Source organism: Oryctolagus cuniculus, chromosome 17 (assembly GCF_964237555.1).
Source record: "Oryctolagus cuniculus chromosome 17, mOryCun1.1, whole genome shotgun sequence".
Classification (NCBI taxonomy): domain Eukaryota; kingdom Metazoa; phylum Chordata; class Mammalia; order Lagomorpha; family Leporidae; genus Oryctolagus; species Oryctolagus cuniculus.
In genome coordinates this window covers 15239510-15260761 of record NC_091448.1, presented here as the reverse complement: position 1 = coordinate 15260761, position 21252 = coordinate 15239510, and the positions used below count along the sequence as shown (strand labels likewise).

At 60.3% G+C, this 21252-nt stretch overlaps 2 protein-coding genes across 24 annotated transcripts in view; one reads left to right on the top strand and one right to left on the bottom strand.

Annotated features, from left to right (window-relative positions):
• TANC2 (tetratricopeptide repeat, ankyrin repeat and coiled-coil containing 2) overlaps nt 1–8449 on the top strand; it is a 438885-nt gene extending 430436 nt beyond the window's left edge. For 12 of the 19 annotated variants that reach the window (XM_051825096.2, XM_051825093.2, XM_051825092.2 and 9 more), the window contains one exon: nt 975–8449. In XM_051825096.2, coding sequence (XP_051681056.1) covers nt 975–2946 — 1972 coding nt within the window. In that variant the 3' untranslated portion in view covers nt 2947–8449. The remainder of the gene's footprint in view (nt 1–974) is intronic. The other 7 variants (XM_051825098.2, XM_051825097.2, XM_051825091.2 and 4 more) reach the window with 4 other exon arrangements.
• CYB561 (cytochrome b561) lies at nt 3296–19559 on the bottom strand. Of its 5 annotated transcripts, XM_070060503.1 has the most exons (8): nt 18997–19141; nt 16803–16948; nt 16038–16169; nt 13657–13865; nt 12669–12767; nt 12353–12456; nt 11918–12075; nt 3296–11822 (listed from the first exon to the last, which is right to left on the bottom strand). In XM_070060503.1, the coding sequence occupies exons 4-8, from the start codon at nt 13850–13852 to the stop codon at nt 11630–11632; spliced, it is 750 nt and encodes a 249-aa protein (XP_069916604.1). In that variant the 5' UTR covers nt 13853–13865; nt 16038–16169; nt 16803–16948; nt 18997–19141; the 3' UTR covers nt 3296–11629. The 5 variants fall into 5 exon arrangements, with proteins under 5 accessions (XP_069916604.1, XP_051681073.1, XP_051681074.1 ...); XM_051825113.2 differs by lacking the exons at nt 16038–16169; nt 18997–19141 and adding an exon at nt 19389–19559; XM_051825114.2 differs by lacking the exon at nt 16038–16169.
• Between the last annotated feature and the right edge of the window lie 1693 nt (nt 19560–21252).

The following is a 21252-nucleotide window of genomic DNA, read 5'->3' as shown; positions in this document are numbered from 1 at the left end:
CCCCTGCCCACCTGCTGTCATTTGGCCACTGGGCAGGAGAGCCTCCGGAGGGACCTGGAGCCTGCTCTCCGTGAGCTTTGGGTGACGGGTGATGTGACATTGTCTTCCATGCCACTGTCTTCTGTGCCACCTGCCCAGCATCCCACCTTGTCCTCAACTCTGCATGGGAAAGAATTGGGGTTCACTGGGGAGAACTGGTCATGAAAATCAAGCCCAGGTTAAAGCTAGTGGCAATGGTGACAGTGCTAACAGCCTTAACCAGCTGGGGTAAGGGAGTTTCTCTGATAGCTCCACTCAGATTCTCCTTCCCTCTGGATTGTTCCTCTCACAAGGCCAGTCGCCTCTTTTCAGGCGGTGTTAGAGGATTGGAATCTCTCTAACAGTTGATCTCTTCATTTGTTAATGAGAATCTCCCTGGGATCAGCTCCACTGCAGGCCCCAGTTGCCTGTCAGCAACTTTCACCTGCCCAGTAGAGAACTGGAGCCGGCAATGCTGGGGGGAGGGCAGGGAGAGGACAGGGTTCTGGCCTAGGATGGAATAGGCCTGAAATTTAGAACCAAACTGTTAAGAATATAAAAAGATTCTCCTGCTGGACAAGCAAAATTTTACAAAATACTGTAGTTAGCTGTGTTCCTAAGCTACTTGACAGTGACCCTGTAAATGACAACCCCAGCCAACCCTCTTACTGCCTGGTATGCATTGGGGCACTGAGAACCTTCCTGAAGGGCCTGGCTGGGCTAACGCACTGCGGACTTGGTCCACTAACCCCAGAGAGGCCAGAAGGAAGAAGGCTGAGAGGGAGCCCTGCGGGGCTCTCCCCAACATCAGCCTGCTTGTTTCCTTCCTTAATTAAACCGAAACACACACTCCCACAGCTGCCAGCACGGCTTTCTGAAGTAGTGACCTTGTTCTCAGCTCTTGTGATTCAGTTGATTCAGAATAACTCCAGCTCCTGTGTTTGCGTTTTGTCAAGCAGACAGTTTGCAGCAGCCTTAGAGGACCTGAATGAGGCCATCAAGCTGTGTCCAAACAACCGTGAGATCCAGAGGCTGCTGCTAAGAGTGGAGGAGGAGTGTAGACAGCTGCAGCAGCAGCCGCAGCAGCCCCCGCCGCCGCCCCCGCCACAGCAGCCCCCGCAGCAGCTGCCAGAAGAACCGGAAGCTGAACCACCGCACGAGGATGTGTACTCTGTACAAGACATCCTGGAGGAGGAGTACCTGGAGCAGGACGTGGAAAATGTCTCCATCGGCCTCCAGACAGAGGCTCGGCCCAGCCAGGGGCTCCCAGTAATCCAGAGCCCACCCTCCTCTCCAGCCCACCGGGACGCTGCTTACATCTCCAGCTCACCTCTCGGCTCTCATCAGGTTTTTGACTTCCGGTCCAGTAGTTCTGTAGGCTCTCCGACTAGACAAGGCTATCAGCCCACCTCACCTGCTCTTTCTCCAACTCACCAGAACTCTCACTACAGGCCTAGTCCACCACATACTTCCCCAGCTCATCAGGCTGGATCCTACCGATTTAGCCCTCCTCCGGTGGGGGGACAGGGCAAAGAATACCCAAGTCCTCCCCCTTCCCCACTTCGGAGAGGCCCTCAGTATCGGGCCAGCCCCCCAGCTGAAAGTATGAGTGTCTACAGATCCCAGTCTGGTTCACCTGTGCGCTATCAGCAAGAAACAAACGTTACTCAGCTTCCTGGCAGACCAAAGTCTCCATTATCCAAAATGGCCCAGCGACCCTACCAGATGCCTCAGCTTCCTGTGGCAGTTCCCCAGCAGGGGCTCAGGCTCCAGCCTGCCAAGGCCCAGATTGTGAGAAGTAACCAGCCCAGCTCAGCAGTCCACTCAAGCACTGTCATCCCAACGGGCGCCTATGGGCAAGTAGCCCATCCCATGGCTAGTAAGTACCAGTCTTCACAAGGAGACATAGGAGTGAGTCAGAGCCGGCTGGTTTATCAAGGGTCAATCGGAGGAATTGTGGGGGACGGGAGACCAGTGCAGCATGTCCAGGCCAGCTTGAGCGCGGGCGCCATCTGTCAGCATGGGGGGTTGACCAAAGAAGATCTTCCACAGCGACCTTCCTCCGCATATCGAGGTGGCATGCGATACAGCCAGACACCACAGATCGGGCGTAGCCAGTCAGCGTCCTATTATCCAGTCTGTCACTCAAAACTAGATCTGGAGCGTTCCTCCAGCCAACTAGGTTCCCCTGATGTGTCGCATTTAATAAGAAGACCTATTAGTGTCAACCCCAGTGAAATCAAACCCCACCCACCGACTCCCAGGCCACTGCTGCACTCGCAGAGTGTAGGCCTCCGCTTCTCTCCTTCCAGCAATAGCATCTCATCCACCTCCAACCTGACTCCTACCTTCCGACCATCTTCCTCGATTCAGCAAATGGAGATCCCACTGAAACCGGCATACGATAGGTCATGTGATGAGCTGTCACCAGTGTCTCCCACTCAGGGAGGCTACCCCAGTGAGCCCACCCGATCCAGGACCACACCATTCATGGGGATCATAGATAAAACAGCCCGGACTCAACAGTACCCCCACCTTCACCAGCAGAATCGGACCTGGGCAGTGTCATCCGTAGACACCGTTCTCAGCCCCACGTCTCCAGGCAACCTGCCTCAGCCTGAGTCCTTCAGCCCCCCATCATCCATCAGCAACATTGCCTTTTATAACAAAACCAACAATGCACAGAATGGCCATTTGCTGGAGGACGACTATTACAACCCCCATGGGATGCTGGCTAACGGGTCCCGTGGAGACCTCTTGGAGAGAGTCAGCCAGGCCGCCTCCTATCCCGATGTGAAGGTGGCTCGGACCCTACCTGTGGCTCAGGCATACCAGGACAACCTGTACAGGCAGTTGTCCCGGGACCCTCGGCAAGGGCAGACGTCCCCTCTCAAACCAAAGAGACCATTTGTGGAGTCTAATGTTTAAAAGACGTGGGTTGGAGTGAGACCCGTACGTGTTCACTGCACATTTTCAGGCTTGTTTCCACATTTACGGTAGTTCTCTGGCTTAATTTCTCATGGAGTTCCTGTGTGGTGTTCAGAGGTGGCAGCCCACGTGCGGAAATCCTTTGCATGCAGCCGACCGGGAAGCTGGCCTCAGTGAGCCAGGACTTTGGTTTTTCTTGTCTGTGCCCCAGCCACATGCTCTCTCCCTCTCTTCAGATGCCGACGAGGAGATGTCTGTGCTGTGTGCTTTAACCCAGGGAGATCAGACACACTGTCAGCTTTCTCCAGGAGACAATCGCTTTCACTGATGTTCTTGTTGTGTAAATGTCTTTTTCCTTTTTTTTTTTTTTTTCCCCAATAAGATGTCCTTGTTTGTTTTCTTCTAGGAACCTAAGTAAGAGTGTGATGCCCCCTGCCTTTGCATTCCTGTCCAGTGTTACCCAGACAGCCGGCCCGGCACCCTCCCGCCACGGTTTCCTCCCCCAGACTGCCAGCTCCTGCAGTCCCCAGGGCTAGAACATCCATTTGAATTATTACTGGTCTCCTTATGGGAGTAAAAAGAATCTAGTAGAGGGAGAGAAGGAAGAAATATGTCTGTTAATTTGGAAGAAAAACCCAATGCAATTACTAGGAATATCACTACATTGATTTTTCCAAGAAGCATTTTAGGAACACTTAGAAACAATCAGCCCTTTAAATATTTCAGTGAGCCAAGGAAACTAGATGAGAATTGTGGATATTTCTTGAAAATTCATTGAGACATATTCCTTAGAAATTTAGTCAACAGTCATCCTCTAAAAGCTACTGATTATCCAGGAATAGTAAAGGGAATAAATAGATAAATAGAAATTACCAAAAAGATTATTCCAGATTCTAAATGAAAGGCTGTAGAAACTCTGTCATGGAGAAACCAACTTTTTAGATCCGGATCCATCACAGGGCGCCCTAGTCCATAAAGCGCAAACTCCCCAAGGGTTGGCTGGTGTAACAGTTCTTAGTGGGTCTTCGCCTGGAGCTGAGTCTTCTCCTGGCCCTCTTCTTAAACCGACATGGAGTAGTGAGGAACAGAAGCCAGTCGGCTTCTCTGGGGACTGTTCGATTCCCAGGGCCTCCACCAGCGCCCTCGCACTCCCTGCCAGTTGTTGTCTTTTCCATTTCAAGATCTATGGCGTCTAGAAGTGTCCTGGGGGGAGTGCTGTTTGAATATAAGACATTGCACAAAGTGTTTCTGCGTGAACAAAGACCTGTTTCAGTTTGCTTTCCAGCCCTGGGAGGGAGCCAGCACTTCCGAGCACCTTGTAGATCCTGTGGTCCCTTATTAACCTGACCTTTGAGGACTGAGGCACTATGAAGCAGGTGTCGAGAACACTGAACCAAAGCCTTAGCACAGCCTGGCGCTGGCTGCACGTCCGACCGTTCACCCAGCAAACTAAACGGAAGAGCATTAGTTGTCTGTTCTAGGAGTCATTCTGCTCCCGTGAGTACAGGGCTCCAAGGGAGGGAGGTTTCCTGATAACCCAGCTGTGATCACACCCACAGTGTCCTCAGAAAGGGTCACTGGGCAGCGGAGCACAGAGCTGAGAAACAGCTCTTTACTAATTTAGATTCTGCCCAGCAGGTGGGCACGTCCTCTCCCTGGCCTCCCCCAGGCCTGGACTCAGCTGTGCTGAATGCAAACAGCTGGGCCCCCCAGGACCCAGGCTCTTTTCCTCTATCACAGATGCTTAGGGACTGTGTCCTACTGGGCCAGAGCAGGCAGGCGTCAGTTCTCTCTCCCCTCCTTCTGTCCCTTCGCTCTCCTCCCCCCCCCCCCCGAAGATGAACTGCTCACTGTAGCCTCCGCCTAGAGCTGGAGTTCAGCAGCCCGGGCCCCTTCTCCGGCCAAGTTTCAGCTCTCAGTGTCTTTGCGGCTTACCCCTCTGTAACCACTGCTCACTGAGGAGCTGTTATTCTCGGTGTCTGTTAGAAAAGGGCCCCTTCTTCTTTGGAAGGCCACATACACCACCTGCACTCACCTGTTCAGGTGGGTGCACAGGTCCTGCGGTTTCGCAGACAGACCACTGATCCCACTTCTCCCCAGGGTCTTTCCATTTTCCTGGACCAGAGACGCAGGGGCTCTACCCTATTGGACGAAATGCCTAAACTATCAACAGTCAGGATCAGTTCTTCTGTAGCCATTGTAGGAGGGAAGGACTATCACCAGGGCACCCGTGGTGGTGACTGGGAAATGCCGTGCGGGGCTTGTTGGGGCAGGAGACGGAACCCCCGTAAGCAGATGCCTGTGCCCTGTTTTGCTACTTCACTGCCATGGAATGATCTTAGTACTGTATCTTCGCAATGCCCCTTGCCCAGCAACAAGCACCTGCAGAGTCACTGTCTGGCTTCAGCTAGGGGGGACTTTTCAAATGAAACTGGCAAGTCTGACTTAACCCAATTGCATCACCCTGAAACGGAGACAGGTGACAGACTGTCAGCTGGCAGGTTTGTCACCACCCTGTACGTCCCCTTTGCCCAGAATTCCTCCACTGCTGGACCTGCATCACATCATGTCTATAAATGGGTGCACTTTACTGTTTGAATTTGTAACTCCGATAAATACTGGATATTTAAGTGTGAGTAGTGTCTTCATTAGAAAATAGCAGAATCGCTCTTGTCTTTTAGTGTATTTTTCAAGAAAAAAAACACAAGGAAAAGGAAGAAATCAAGCAGTGGATCACAACATTTATAGCACAAGAAATAACTGTTGTATATAAGCATCAAAAAGATTAAGAATTTTTAAATACAAAAAATATTTACAGTGATTTTAAAGTGCTTTTCCAGCAATTTTCTTAGGGACTCCTGAGACATGGTCACTTTATTTACTGGATCAGTAAGGCACACAACTAACAATTAAAAAGTAATGTTTATTTACAAAGTAAAGGGAAAATCTTGTAACATGAGAATTCGGCATGGACAAATGGAGACCATTTTGTGTCTGCTGTTGTGCCGGGTGGCAGGCGTGCACTATTAAAGTCCCAAGTTAATAGAGCACAAGCCCTTCTCGTCTCTGTCCAACATGACCCTTTTTAGATGTGTTTAACTTAAACGCGATGGCTCAGGAAAATTCCATGAGTTAGAATCTTGTACAGTATCCCAGGTCGTTGTCCAGATGTACAAGTTTGCCAATTTAGTTAAACCTGGATTATCCTGCAGTTTTCCTAAATTATTGTAAACAGAACAGCTTAGAGAAAAGTATTCTCAATCCTTATATTGTATAGTAGTTTGTGAACCCCTCTCTAAATATTGGTATTTTTATATTCCAGAGATGTACCCAATAGAAAAATTAAAAGTTAATCAGTATCTACTTTAATATCCATAAGTATTTTTCCTTAGATTTTAATTACATGCAGTGGGGTATGTGGACGTCACTTGTGCTTCACCGTACTTTACCACTAGGTGTCACTGTGGCTCTGCACCACCCTTGTCTGGGAGCAAGGATGGCAGCATCTCCCTGGTGGGGCTGCTCGCAGAGCAGCCGGCAGGCCCATAAGCTTAGAGGTTCAGGAACAAAGGCCTGGAAGGGGTCTTCGTGCACCGGTGCCAGCTGGGGCAAGCGAGCCCTTTAAACGCTCTTCAGAGGCTGGGAGAAGGCTGACTACAGAGCCCTCCCCGCACAGCCTTGCTCTGGTGGCTGGATGGCTACGTAGAGGACCCTGACTTTCCCGGGAGCGCCTCTCTTCTCAGTTCCTCTCCACCTCAGACTCACAACTCTACAGGTGTCACAGTCGGGTATCTGATTCAAAAATAGTTATTTTTCTACTGCAGAAATGCCTTGGACAGAACCAGATCACTGAAGCTGCCGCAGAATGGGGCGGGCTCCCCCCGGGGGTGGGATGCACCCACCCCTGTGCCCAGGCTCCTGTCGAGGCTTCCAGAGCTCAGCAGGGCTGCCCACCCTGCCCCCCGCTTCTCAAGAAGTCGACCTGCAGGGGCGGCAGCTGCTGCCAGCGCGCCCAGGGCTGAGCTGCCCTGCTGGTGCTCAGTGGGAGACGTGGCTTTTTCTCCTTTTCCTCTAGGAATTCCAGAGCCACCATCTACCATGACTAACAACAGTGAACAAAGGGCTTAGGGGTAAGCGCTACCTACAAAGACGTGTCATGGAAACCTTCACCATGCAATGCCTTGAACTCAGCTCTGGCTGCTCCCAAGAAAAGGTGGCTGGCTGGGGGCCTGGACACAAGCACAAGGGGGCTGGTGGAGCCACTGTGCAGAGCTACTTGAATCATCACTGGGTCTTCATCCACTGCTTTCACAACACAGACCACTCAAGGGCTGACGTGTCGCTGACCTTCCTCCCGGTGTCTGATGCCTTGCGGCCACGTAATGGCCACAGTCAGAGCTTTGAAAGTCAGTACCAAATGAATGCATAATTGGACACCAAAAACCAAGTGTTACTTCCATGTCTCCTCACCCCATCATCTTATTTCTTCCTGCTGACTCTGTGAGTCCGACACTAGGCTGAGCTGCCGGGCCATAGCTGGATGCAGGCCGGCAGCGCTGTCCTGCTCTCCCCCACCCCAGTAGACCTACTCTGTGGAAAGGAAGTGGCCTAGCTGCTTTGTTCTTATAGCACTTGCTGGCTGGATTTTTCTTTTGCTAATCACTAACCAGAAAATCTGGCTAGGGGGACTCATCCCTTTGGTCCCCAGGACCAGAGTTAATTCTGGAAAATTCAGTACTTGAATGTACCTGCCTTACTGTGTATCAATTTATGGGAGAAAAATAGACGAGAAAGATGCTGGCTCCAGATCTCCACTTCACTCAAGGTCATTTTGGAAATCCTGCAAGTTAAACTTCCCGTTGCGTTCCTCCATAGCCCCCATCTCCACCCCGCCCTTGGCTGACGCCTGCTGAGTGGGGCCAGTTCCTTGCCAGTCTCAGGGCAGGTCCACACGTAGGCACAGCCGCCCTCCCCCCCCCCCCCATCTAGCACAGCGTCTTCGTCTCTGTTCTGTCTCCTCCAAATCCAAGCTGATTTTAATTAGTACAGACGTGTACAGTCTACAATTAAAGAGTGATTTGTACTAATAGGATTTTGATTCTTCCTCTTTGCTGTCCTTTCAAGACACTTGCTGGAAAAAGCTTTAATGCACTTCGTTTTCCTTTAGGTTTTCTATAACTCGGATGGAAAGGACTTCCTCTGTACAGTATATTATCCAATGCATGTTTGTTCTCTCCTGATATATCGACCGCCACACAGTTGTGAACTCGTGCAGTGGGGACGCCCCCAGCAGAGGCGCCTGGGCCCCTGCCTGCCAGGAAAGACCCTTTCCTTTGCTGTACTTGCTTGAGCAGTTGTATTGTCTGTACATGTGAGCTGTGTGAGATAGATGTGAAAAGTTCAATGAATGCATTTCCCTGCCATGTATGCAGGCCGTCACCTGTACAGTGACCTGTATGTATGAAAGCAAATGTACTTATTTATAAAGGGTTACCACTTGGAACACGGCCTCCTGTGCTTGCCTCCTTCTGGCTCCCAAAGCGCGCACGTGAGCCGCAGTGCCGAGATGCCCGTCCAAGAAAGAACTCAGCAGGTCAAGGCCAAGGCCAAAGGCTCAGTGAAGTGGGTGTTTGGGGGGCGGCTCGCTGCCACCCCCCACCGTGTCTCAGTCCCGTTACTGAGCAGCCCCTCAGGGTTGGGCACCTGGGAGAGGACGAGGCGGGGCGGCAGCTGGGGCACTGCAGTCACTGGGAAAGGGGGTGGGGGTGCGGTGGGCGTCTCCCCAGCAGAGGTTTTCTCCAGCTGGGCCTGGGAGCACTCAGCTCCCTGCTTCATCCGACAGCTGAAGCTGCACCCCAGTCCAGTCACGGAATCCAAATCCCAAGGCCGCCAGCTCCAGGTGGGCTTGGCACCTCACTGCCGCAGCAGGCATTGAGCTGGCCCAGGCTGAGGCCCTGGGAGCCCAGCGGCTTTATTTTTCCTTTGGAAATCTGGCTGGACGCGCAGGCCTCGCCGGGCAGACCCATGCGCAGCTTGCGGGCTCCCTGAAGCGGGAGCCTGTCTCCAAAGCAGGCAGCCCGGAGCACCCCGTGCTTCCCACCCAACGGCCACCTCCTTGTCTGCCTCAGGGACAAGCGAGGAAGGCAGCCACTTCCTCCGGACGTTCCTGCTGTGGCTGCCCGAGGCTGGGCAGCCTGGACCCCAGAGAGGCCTTCAAGGCCTGGGGTCTCTGGGAGAGTCCCTGCGGGGGCCGAGCACCACGCGTCTGCACCGCTGCAGTTTCACTAGAAATTAGAAATGGACAAGTGGTCGGCAACGCCTCAGCTTTTCACGATTCCTGCGTGGGGCATTAAGGTCACGGTCCACAGCGAAAGGAATTCTTGGACTCTGCCCTGAGCCTGACTAAAAGGCCTCGCTGATGCACACGGGAGCGAGCTGACACGCCTCGGTCGGGTCTCGGCCTCCTCTCGCCTTCCCTAAGGCCACGGGCGGGCGCACACCCAGCCAGGCCTGCCCGCCTGCCCGCCTGCGCGCCGCCGCAGCAGCCGCCGGGGACACAGGGCCTCCTCTCGCAGCTGTGAAAGCAGAAGCGGACGGAGCTCCGGGCGCCCCAGCCACCGCGCCGCTCTGCTCTGCTCTGCTCCCCGGAGTAGGATGGGCGTGGGTTGCCAGGGTGTCGCGCCTGCCAGGCCCTCTGAAGAGACAGTGCTCAGGGCCCAGCCTCGTGGGGCAGACGCCGGGGCAGGGATTCGGCGTGTGCGCACGCATTCCTCACGCAGACCTGCGGGGACGCGGCGGTCTCCATGGGAACCGCAGCCCCAGATCCTGGGTGACCCTGCTCGCATCCGGAGGCAGAGCGTCCCACCCGGCACGCAAACACGCAGCCTGCTCACAGCGGGGGCTGAGAAGAGCCCGCGACCCGGACGGCGAGGAGAGGAGCTTGCGCATCGGGCCGGGGGCCGGGGCGGCGCTGCTCCAAGGAGACGGCCGCTGGGCAGGGGTGAGTTCCCCCGGCCACGGAACTTGTAACTCACGGAGGAGGTGAAGCCTGGACCGGAGGCCCTCACCCTCCAGCGTCCAGGGCCACGTGGCTCTTCACCAAGACACCCTGAGAGCCAGAGGCGCAAAGGCCCGCAAGGGCCCGGCTCACTGCCAAGGTCAGTCTCCCTGACAACAAATCAGCCCGGGACGCGCGTGGAGCCCGGGGAAGCGCATGCTCCACAGCACGCGAGGCCCCACACAGAAGCCTTGACCGCGGAGAACTGGCCCGGCCTGAGGGAGGGCACTCGGCTCCACCCCGACGCTGCAGCACATGCCAGCACGCCCGTCGCTCCGCGGTACCCGAAGGCGGGAGCAGTGACAGGGCACAGGCGCAGAAGGTGCCGAGGTCCGAAGCGCATCTGAGGCGTGTCACAGGACCCGGCGCGGGCCCGCCCAGCCCCCACGGCTCTGTCCGGAGCCTTCTCTGGCTCCTGACGCCGGGCACGCTTCCGGGTCTCTGTGCAGCACCCTGGGGCGGGACGGCACCTGCGGGTGAAGGCGGCGTCCGCCACACGTGCACCGCCCACCAGGCCAGCGCACGTCCGGTTACACCACCGCCCCGCTGGGCCGAGGGGACGGGGAGCCGGGCAGCCACCGACGCAGGGCCGGTGACAGGAGCAGTGAGCACTCAGGCGGCCAGCACCGGGGGGGAGGAAGGGGCACCCACTGAGACAAGAGTCGGTCTGGAAGCTGTATTAAGTTCTTCAGGAAACCGCGCCTGCCTCACACGGCGCGCGCCGGGAGCGCGGGGACAGGAGAGCACGGGCCAGGCCCGGCAAGGCCAGCGTGGCGCCTCAGCGCGACGCCGCCACCCGGCCTGGGCACACACGGCGACAGGGCGCAGAGAGCCGCCTCCAAGGTCACACGGAGGTGGGCCCCGAGGGGCGCAGGGGGCCTGATGGGCAGAGCAGAAGCGAGAGGAGCTCCAGCAGCGGCAAGAGGCGGCGGCGGCGGCGGCGGCCCTGCCCGCGGCTAGAAGAACGAGGTTTGCGGCCCGAGCCTGCCCGGCCTGCGGGGCCCGCGCCAGCCTGTGCGGGACTCCTGGGCGGAGCTGTGCGGGAGCGCGGCCGGCAGGGGGAGCTGCGGCACACGGCCCCGGGCAGCCGCCCTCCTCTGCAGGCTGGAAGCTGCTCTAGAGCCAACACTTCCGCTCCTCTCCCTGCGAAACCATCCCGGGGCTTGCGGGTTAAAGAGGAGGAGGGCCTGAGCCTGCCTCCCGGCCGGCGCCTCCCCTCGCCTGGGGACCCTTCTCTAAACAGAGCATATTTTACACATAATATCACTGGCTGCACTGCCAAGCACTGGGCCCATCGTCCCAGTGCTCCTCGGGCCAGAGGGCCCGCTGCTCCGAATTCAACGGCAGCAGGGCCCCTCCAGGCCTGGCCCCGGGGCCCTGGGGTGGAGTCGCTGTCCCCTGCCCGGGGCTCTGTGCTTCTGCGACCACGGCCTCCCCAGAGCGTCTGCGCAGAGCGGACCTGGCCCAGGGCCGCACATGACTACCCGCCCTGTCTACAGCAGCAGCAGGGAAGGCAAAGCAGAGGAAGCCGAACCCGAGAAATCAGCATGAAAGCAGGCACAGCCGCCCCCGACCCCTCCCCCCCCTCCCCCGCACCCCGCACCCCGCACCCCGCACCGGCGGGCATCACTGGGAGCTGGGGCTGTCTCCCTCCGTCAGCGTCTTGAAGTCCATGGACAGGGCTTGCTCCTCGGCCTGCGCAGGCCGCTTCCAGTCGGCGCGCGTCAGGATGTAGAGCACCAGCGCGCCGAAGCAGGCCAGCAGCAGCCCCAGCGCGTTGGCCAGCACGCCCTCCGGCTGGAACGCACTGTACTGGGCCCTGCGGGGCGGGACAGAGGCAGCGCCAGGGGGGGGCTCCCGGTGAGGCCAGGCCTGGCCTTAACCCAGCCCCCCCTCCCGCCGCCCCACACTCACCCGAGTTTAAACAGCAGCGCCTCCTTCAGGCCCAGCAGGGCTGTGCCCACGGACAGGAGGAAGATGGCGGCGCCGAAGAAGACGTGCTGAGGGCGGTATCGGCTCCGCAGGGAAAACGAAGCTCCAGGGAACAGGAAGAAGCTGAAGCCCACGAGCCACTGGCAGGAGAGAGGCCGCGCTGGAGGCAGGAGGCCGCGGCCCCACGCGCTACCTCTTGCCTCAGCTGCCAGCAGGCCCCCAGCGCGGGAGCCGCGGCTCGGTCCCTCGCACTGGCACACTCGGGCAGGTGGGCACGTGGCCAAACACTGGAGCTGGGTCAGCCAGGAGGGCGCCTGGGATCTGGGCCCCCGTTTCCGCCTCTGAATGAACATGTGCGCCCCCGTGCAGCGGCGGCCTGGCCCCTCCTCCCACCCTCCGAGGGCCGGAGGGACTCACCTGCAGCAGGTAAAGGACAAAGACCAGCAGGCCACACCAGCTGTGCAGGCTGTACAGGTCCGCGTAGCCCTTCTTCTTGTGGTAGTCAAACACGGCCACCAAGCCTGGACCAGAGACCAGGCCACGTGGGCACAAGGCTGGCCGTGGAGAGGGGCCGGCTGGGGTGACCCCCGGGAAACCTGCTAGGCTGAGCTCCAGCTCTGCGGTGCCAGCACCCGGTGTCCCTGGCTGGGACGTGTGAGGGCAGCTGAGGGCAGGGGCAGGGGTGCAGCGTGTCCCGCAGGTGGGGGAGGGCAGGCTGGGCCCAGGAACTCACCCACGAGCGCTATGACGAAGGCGAAGACGTGCAGCAGCCCGTGCACCACCTTGGTTGTGCGTTTGGTCTCCTTCCTGAAGACGCGGTGAACCAGCAGGGCTGGGGGAGTGGGAGAGGGGGTGTCAGCGCGAGACCGGCCCCGGGCCTTCCGGCCACCAGCAGGGCAGAGGCTCGTGCGGGGGGGGGGGGGGGCAGCTGAGTGAGGGTGCACCGAGCCGGGAATCGGGAGGGAAAACGAGGCTCCCTGGGGCCCTGGCAGCTCCGCGGGCGGTGGGGGCCTCACCCGCCTCCCTCCCCCAACCCAGTGAGCTGGGAGTGGGAGTCTTAGACCCAGCCCTGCCGCCTCAAAGCTGCAGTCCCGGCCACTCTGGCCGCCCTGCCCTCTCAGCAGGTGTCCTGTGGACTGGCGGCCAGGTCTGGGGTCCACCGTGCAGTGAACACGAATTCTGATTCACCGTGTAGCTGGGTTGCTCCTCCCCATTTGGAAGCCAGATGAGAGCGTTGCTGCTTTCAGGGCGCATGCTCCGTGCCCCTCCCCTCCTCCCCCCTCACAGGGTCCGGCTTCCCCGGGGCAGGGCCAGGTGGCCTGGGGAAGACCCCTGATGATTCTGCTGTCACCAGGACCACCTCCCGGAGGAAGTCCACTGGCTACAGATCCAGCTCCCCACTCCCTGGCCTGGGGGCAGGGGGGGCCAAGCACTGCCTTGCTCCCACCCCAGAGAGAGGTGGCCCAGCACCACCAAGTCCACGGTCAACGCACACTCCCCCCCCCCCCTCCATTGCATCCCCGCCCTGAAGAGGAGGCTGCAGCTCGTGGCCCGGCCCTGGCGCTCTGCTCTGGACAGCAGCTGCCACCCACCAACCTCAGGGCTGATTCGGATTCTGTCTCCCAGGCTCTAGGCCAGCTTCCTTCTCTGCATTTTCTGGAATCTCAGGTTTGCCCTGCAAACTGCCCCTGCTAGCGACGCCCACCAGCCTCAGCACTCACCGTCTCCCTGCAGGAAGACCAGGCCTATGACCATGCACAAGGGGTGCACGTTAAACTGCAGGGCGCTCTCCCAGGCGATGCCACCTCGGTACACGCCCAGCCAAGCGCCTGTCATGGCCACCACGGTTAGGCCCAGCAGCTGGGAGAGGGCCACGTAGTAGGGCAGCGCGCCAGGGGCAGGTGCCACGCCGTCCATGCTGAGGCAGCTGCTGTGGGAAAGACGCAGGGCTCAGAGGCGCAGCCCAGGCCTCCAGGAGCTGCGTCCCCCCCTCGACCCCACACCCCATGCCAAAGCCACGCCCCTCCCACTCCGGCTCTGTCAAAAGCCCCCCCCCCCTGCACCGCACTCGACCCCAGAGGAGCTCCTGCGTGAATTACACGGACATGAGCAAAGGCCCTGGGGTGAGAAATGGAGATCCTGCACCCCGCCAGCGGAAGCCCCCTGTGCGGGCCCCGCAGGCGCCCAGATCCACTTTCTCTGCAGGTACCGAGCAGAGGCGGGGACCAACAGCTGCAGACATGGGGACCCTGCGGGCAAGAGCAAGTGAGCCCTGCTCAGGGGACCCCCCCCCCGCCCCCGACTCTTGGCCCTGCCTGCCGGTTCTCCAGACCCTGCCCTGCCACCCCCGACTCTTGGCCCTGCCTGCCGGTTCTCCAGACCCTGCCCTGGCCTGGCCCCGGGGCGGCTGGGATGGGAGGAGATGGGGCTGGCTCTGGCCGCCTCTCCCTTTACTGGGGTGCTGGCAGTGCCCTGTGCCCACAGAAGGGCGCTGCCACCAGCAGCAGCCGGCACAGACTCTGTGGCAGCTGTGACACCGGCACTGACTCAGGCGCGGGCACAGTGTAAACAACACACCCTCCCGGCAGTAGTAATACAGATACGCCAAAAAAAACCACTTAGGAGTCGCCAACATCCGGTTTATATCCTTACATACCTTTTTCCCCAGAAACACACATTGTTCTACAGAAACGGGATCATAGCTTCTCTGACCTGCCCCTTAGCATAAGGTCTATCACACTCGCTTCTCTTAGCCAACCTCATCACCGGGCAACGCCACCCACTGCCCGCGCAGCTGCTCCGTCTCTGAACGAGTCCCAGGTTCCAGCTTCCAGCTGTTCACCAAATAAACGGCCCTCCCGCTCGGCCCAAACACCCGGGGGGGGGGGGGGGGGGCCTCTGGCAGATGCAGGTACCTTCCCTCAATCTTCCAGAACAGCCCAGGCCACGCCCCCAGGGTTCGGGTTTCCAGTAGCCCTGGCAAACAGTGAACCCTTGTTTCTGGAACTCTTGCTTTTGTCCTTATTTGTCACCTCTAGGGCCAGTTCTGTCCTCCCCCAAATCCAGCTGCAGGGTGCCCACCCTCCTGATGCACCCCCAGCAAGGGTCTCACCCTGGCGTGGAGTGGGGCAAGGGGTGCAAACAGCACCAGGGCGCTGGCTTCCTGCGGGACTCAGGACACGGGTTTCCCGCCCAGGACACTACAGGGCTGCCAGGCCACTCTCCCTGGACGGGCGCCAGGCACAGCCAGGCGAACCCACACAAAACTGGACAGGCTCCCAGGGTGACCGTCATCCTGTGCCCGCCCGGCTCCCCACCATTTCCCTCTCCAGCATCTCCGTGCCACCCCCAAGCCAGGCCTGTAGCTCCCCCCTCCTTAATCTGCCCAGCAAGCCAGGAACAGACACAGCTCCCCAAGGCCTGCAGAGCACGGCCCCAGCTCTGCTTCCACCTGCAGCCCCACTGGGTTCTGCCCCTGTCCGCTGGACACAGGCGACCTGCTGGCACTGTCCCCTCCTCCCCCAGCCACCCCAGGCCCCACAAGGACACACCGTTCAGCGCTGTCCTCGCACCAGCACGGCTTCTCCCCTCTTCCGGCTCAGTCTCTGCAAGCCCCTGTGAGCTCCTCGTAGGCCGGGAGAGCCCCACTCCCCCCGGAAGCCACGTACCTAACAGCTCGCCCCACTCTCCTACAGGGAGCCACGCCGTCCTCCCTCCCGGGCCCCTGCCTCCTTTATTGGATCTGTCTGTCCCCAGAGTGCAGTCACAATCTGATTAGCTCCAAATTAGGAGGAACATCACCCGAGGCTGCTGCACCTGTCACAACCCCTTTATGCCACTAGGATACAAAGGGCAGGGCTGGGAGCACAGGGCAGCAAGGAATGTCCCCCCACCGCCAGAAATCAGGGGGTCTGCTCACAGCGACAACCCTGCCCCAGAATGGACACCCTGAGTCCTGCAGGAAGCCGGCGCCCTGGTGCTGCCATGGCAGGGTGAGACCCATGCTGGGTCTTGGGTGGGGACCCCAGAGCTGGGAGCCCTGGGCACCACGCACTGTCACCGAACCCTCGGAACGGCCCTGGGAGAACCACAGGAAACTTGCCCCGAGTCGACGGGTAAGGAAAGACGACCTCCGAGAGCTGGCGACAGGCCCCAGACTGCCAGCCACCAGCAGCTGTCAAACAGGCCCCAGGGCTCGCCGCGAGGCTCGGTGCCGGCTGTGGGGGGCCTGCAGCTGGGAAGGGGTAAGAACGCAGCACTGTCCACACCACACACAGTGAAGAGAGCACCCCCACTGCAGGCGGCACGCCCTGGGCACTCCAGGGCCCGTTGCCTGCTAGGTTTGTGACTTCGCGCGCTCTCAGACCCCGTGCTAGACCCCCAGGCTGGAGCAAAGGACCTGAGGCCATGGGCGTGGGGGGAGCCGCTCAGACCAAGGGCCCTGGGCAAGCTGACCCTCACGTGCTGCCCTCCTGCGACCGCCCCTACCCGGCTTGCTCTGCCAGGAGAAAGGGGCAGGCCACGGTGGGCAGCAGAGACAGAGAGGGCTCCAGGCAGTGAGGGGCTGAGGAATTTTCTTTTTTTTTTTTTTTAATATGTATTCATTTTATTTGGAAGGCTGACAGAGAGAAACAGACCCAGATCTTCCATCTGCTGGTTCACTCCCCAGTCCCCGAAACGGCCAGGGCCGGGGCAGGGCAAAGGCAAGAGCCCAGAAATCTATCCAGATCTCCCACGCGCGAGGCTGAGATCCAAGTACTTGAGCCACCCCCTGCCGCCCACGGTGCGCACCAACCGGAACCTGGATTGGAAGAGGGGGGACTCGATCCCACGCAGATGCGGGCGTGGGTCCCAGGCAGCGTCTTACCTGCCAAACGCCTACGCTTGCAAGCCCTCCGGCTCACTGGGAGGAAAACTGAGGTCCGGCAGGAGCTTCGGTACTGCGGGGTCCCCTTCTGACTTGAAGGTGAAGAGTCCTGTGCCCCGGCAGGCCCGCTCAGCCCCCAGGGGGTTCTAAGTGTGGAAATCCAGACTGAGAAAAGAGGCGCAGCAGGGAGAGGCTGTGCTTCGCGGAGGCCCGGAGGCCGCACTGAAAGACCTGGTTGGCCAGAGGCCTCCCCCACCATTCCCCTTCCGGTTCATCCAACCGGCAGCCCGAGCTGCCGGCACCCACCCCATCACTTCAAGGAGCGTCTACGCTCTCCAGACCCTGGGCTCGCGCTCCCAGTGTGCACCCTCCCTCCTAAGTGGGTGGCCAGCCCCAGGCCTCTGTGCCCAGAGCAGACCTGCAGGCAACAGCTTCCAGCGCCTGGAATCAGCCCTTCTCCACCCTGAGACGTGGGACCCGTGACCCGTGACCTGTGACCTCTGAGACCTGTGGCCCCTCCCCTCCTGAGAGCACGGGGGGGGGGGGGGGGGGGGACAGAACTCCCGCAGCTTCTGACCCTCAGGCTGAGGCTGTGACAGCCACTGGCCCCACCCCCACCTGCAGTCAGTCTCCATTTAATGTAATTAAACAGGGACACAGCTGCCCGCAGGGCGAAACCTGCGCAGGGCAGCACTCCCCCTCCCTGTGCCCACTGTCTTATTAAAAAGGCAACCGGGCCAAATCTCGTTAGTGGGGACCAGACACTGCGCTCGATGGGCAGCCCGGGGCGCAGAGGGCGCTCCGACGGCCTGGCTTGGCCCGGGGCTTCTACATCAGCAGCAGGCTTTTAATTAAGTTAGAAAAGATTTCGGTGAGGGCGGGGACTGGGTCGGGTCTTTGCGCGTGAGGGGGAAGTGGCTCAGTTTCCCCAGAATGCCCTCGCTGGGATGACAAAGGCAAAGCAAGCGCTGAGCTGGCCGCCAGGAAGAAAGCCCCAAGCCCAAGGTTTCTCCGTCACAGTGGGAGGACGCCCTGGGCTTAAATCAGAAGAGACGAACTTTGCAAGGGGGCTGCGACAGTCCCACCGCCTCCAACAAATCCCCACTCCCGCTCCGGCGCAGGGCAGGCACTCTGGGGGCTGCAGGATGCAGGGTGCCCTGCCTTGAATCTGCAGCAGCTCGAGTCCGCGCCGGTCAGAGAGCAGAGCCCAGGGACCCCAGGCTGGGGCAGCCGCTGATGTTTCCTGCTGCTCCCCCCGCAAGACGCTGACCCAGCTGCCGAGGAGGGGGTCCACCGCGGGCCGCAGGAGGCTCCCCCTACTAGGGGCTGGGGCTGCCCGGTGTTTCCCTGCCTCGATCCAGTTTCTCCCCTAAGCAAGGCATTCAGCCGAGGTGGGCAAAACCCTGCTTTCTGTTTTTGCTTCACTTGCTATAAAAACAAGCAGGATCCGGGCGACGGAAGATGGAGCTTCATTTCATAAGTCTTAGAAAATTCTCAAAGGCTGCCACCGTGGAAGGTTCGAGAAAGAGGGGGACAATCAGAGGCAGCAAAGCCCAGGCAGGGGTCTCCGAAGGCGCGCCCGGGACCCCGGGGCCCCACGGCTCCTCCGCGGCCGTGCCAGGCAGGGAGGGGAGGGGGCCCGCGCCCTGGGCAGCAGCAGGTGCCCGCTCAGTGCAGTTCCCCGCCGGCTGTACCCGGCGTCCAGGGCCCCCGAGGCCAACCGAGGAGCAGGGCTTTCCTCGGCTAGAAACCCCCTGCGCCGACGCCGAGAGGCTGGGGTGTGGAGCAGAACACGAAGGCGCCTCCCCTCGGGCCTGGGACGTGTCCACCCACGACCCTGCGGCGTTGGCGGCCAGGTTTCAGGTTTCCGAAGGAAGCACAGTCGTGGCCGGGGCTTGGCTGAGCCACCTCCACCCTACCTCGTCCTACAACATGGCTGCGGGCCCAGGGGTTTAAACTTGGGGTCGCCAGCAGCCCGCACGCTCACTCCGCGGGGACTCGGCAGAGCCAGGAAGCGGGCGCGACGCTGGGACAGGTGCAGGGCAGGTGCAGGAAGAGGAAGGCCTGGTCCGGCCCGGCCGGGCCCGCCGTTCCCCGCACACCTGGGCGCCTCGCCCCCGCCCCCCGCCCGTCCCGGGGCCGCCTCCCCTCGGCGCTGGGGCTCTGCTCCCACCGCGCCGCCCGCGCCGCCTACCTCGTCCCGCCGCGCCGCCGCTGCCCGGCCTGCGAGCGTCGCCGCGCCGCGCCCCGGCCGCTCTGCCGGTTCCGCGGGCCGCGCCAGCCTCCCAGCCGGCGCGCGGGCCTCGGCGCGACGGCGTCGCCATGGCGACCGGCGGCGGGCGGGCCGCGGGGGAGCGTGTCCGCGGCCGGAAGTGCCCACGACGCGCTCCCCCAGGAGGCGCTCCCCAGGCTGCCCCGCACGTGCCAGGGACCGAGGGTGCCGGTGGGTCCTCAGGTGCAGCGCCCGAACCCAGCTGCCCGGTGCGGGGCTGCGGTGCGGGGCCACCAGGACCCCAGCCTCTGGACCTGAGTTCGGGTGACCTGAGGGGCCCGACTGCGTAGCCGCGGGCGAAGCGAGGGGCGCACCGGGGTGGTCCGAGCCTGGGGGACGAAGTCGGGAGCGAGGTGCGGGCGCCCCTCCCTGGCCTCGCCTCCGGGCTTCCTGGTTCTCCGGCTCCACGCTGTCCTCGTCTTCCCGCTCCGAGCTCCGCAGGCCGCCAGGTGTCAGACGCGGCCCGGCCTGGCTCAGCACCGCGGCCCGCGAGCCTTGAAAAGGCGCCCTCGTGTCCCCGCCCCGCGGCGGGAGGTGTCACTGCACCGACAGGGCCGGGACCAGCCCCTTCCCTTGGCTCCAGCCCCCACACCGCACGCGCACACAAGGTGGTGAGCGGATTTTTTGCCCGCATTTTCCCAAGTCGGGAGGCCCGGCCTGCGAAGCGCACACACAGGCAGGCCCGCCAAGGGGAAGTATCCCACCAGCCTCTCGTGGAGGCCTGGGCCTTGTCGTCCGCAGCCTCCCCTGTCCCAAGTGCTAAGGGCAGCGCTAGGCTGGGAGCCAGCCCCACCCCCACCCCCGGCAGCCCGGCCCGGACCCCCATCCAGGAAATGCTGCGCAGACTTCCTACAAGCTCAGAACAAAAGGTTCTTTCCTGTCGGATGCTGGGCCAGACCAGACTCGCCAAGGGCCTAGGAGGAGGAGAGAAATGAGTCCCCTCCCCTCCGGAGAGAAACCCAGCTCCTTCCCCACCTGCCTCCCGGCCCCTGTTGCAGATGCACAGGGCGTGGGACAGCTGCTCCTCCAAGGCCCTCGGATGGGTGTCCCACAGGCCCTGGGACACAGCACCCCCTCCGAGGACAGAAGCCTACGGCGAGACACACCAGGTGGCTCTGGCCCTGGGCGCACCTTCCCGTGGGGCAAACACAGCTGGGTCCCTGCTCTCAGAGGGACCAGGTGTGAACCCTGCAGGCCAGGGGTCGCGCTAGGGTGTCTTGCAGCCCCAGGAAGCTCGTGGAAGTTTCCAAGGAAGAACCAGCTGCCTTAGCTTGCTAACAGGTGAACGGCGGGCAGCAAATGCCTTGTGAACTGAAGGTGGAACGGAGCCATTTCCCGTTGTTTGGGTTGTGGGTCTGGGCCAGGAGAGGAGTCCTGCTGGGTGGGGCTGCCCCCTCCCCGAGTGAGTGCTGAGCTCCTGGGTCACAGGGCAGGCCTTGCGGTCCCCAGGGGGCCGTGGGCACCTCCTCCCTCCAAGATCCTGCAACACTGCTAAGGAGAGACACACACACCCCAGTGTAGAGTTGAAATCAAAATGGAGTAAGTGTGGCTAAGAGCTAACCGGATGATTTCCCACTCTGTAAAGATCAGTCTTGTTTGCTTGCTTGCTAATGGCTATCTTGTGAAACTGCGTGGGGCAAATTCCAAGAACCGGGAAAAGGCCCAGCCCAGTGTTCTGTCTGAGATTAAAGAAATGTGCCTCACCATGTTTATCTTACAACTATATCCCAGGTCTGGTAACTGTGTGACAAGAAATTTCAAAATTGTGAGCCCTAGTGGACGAATTCTATAAAGAGCTGCGTAACTCACTGTTGGGGGCCACACTCCAGTAAGGGGTGTCGGTCCCGATCAGTCGCCTTGCCTCTCAAATAAAATTTTAGCGTGTGGCTGTCACTAGCCTCTGTAACATTCTGTTTCAGTGAACGAGTGGATGCAACACCCAGCAGCGTGCCCAGGGGCAAGCTTACAGTGGGGAAGGCATTGGGGGTGCTTTGAGCAAGGGAGACACCTGAACATTAGCCTCATGGAAACTCGACTCTCGGGCTCATGGCTCCTACCAGCCCATTGGAAAGAGCTGATGAGGAGCCACCGGTTCTAGTCCCGGCTGCTCCACTTCTGATCCAGCTCCCTGCTAATGCACCTGGAAAAGCAGCACAGGACGGCCCAAGTGCTTGGGCC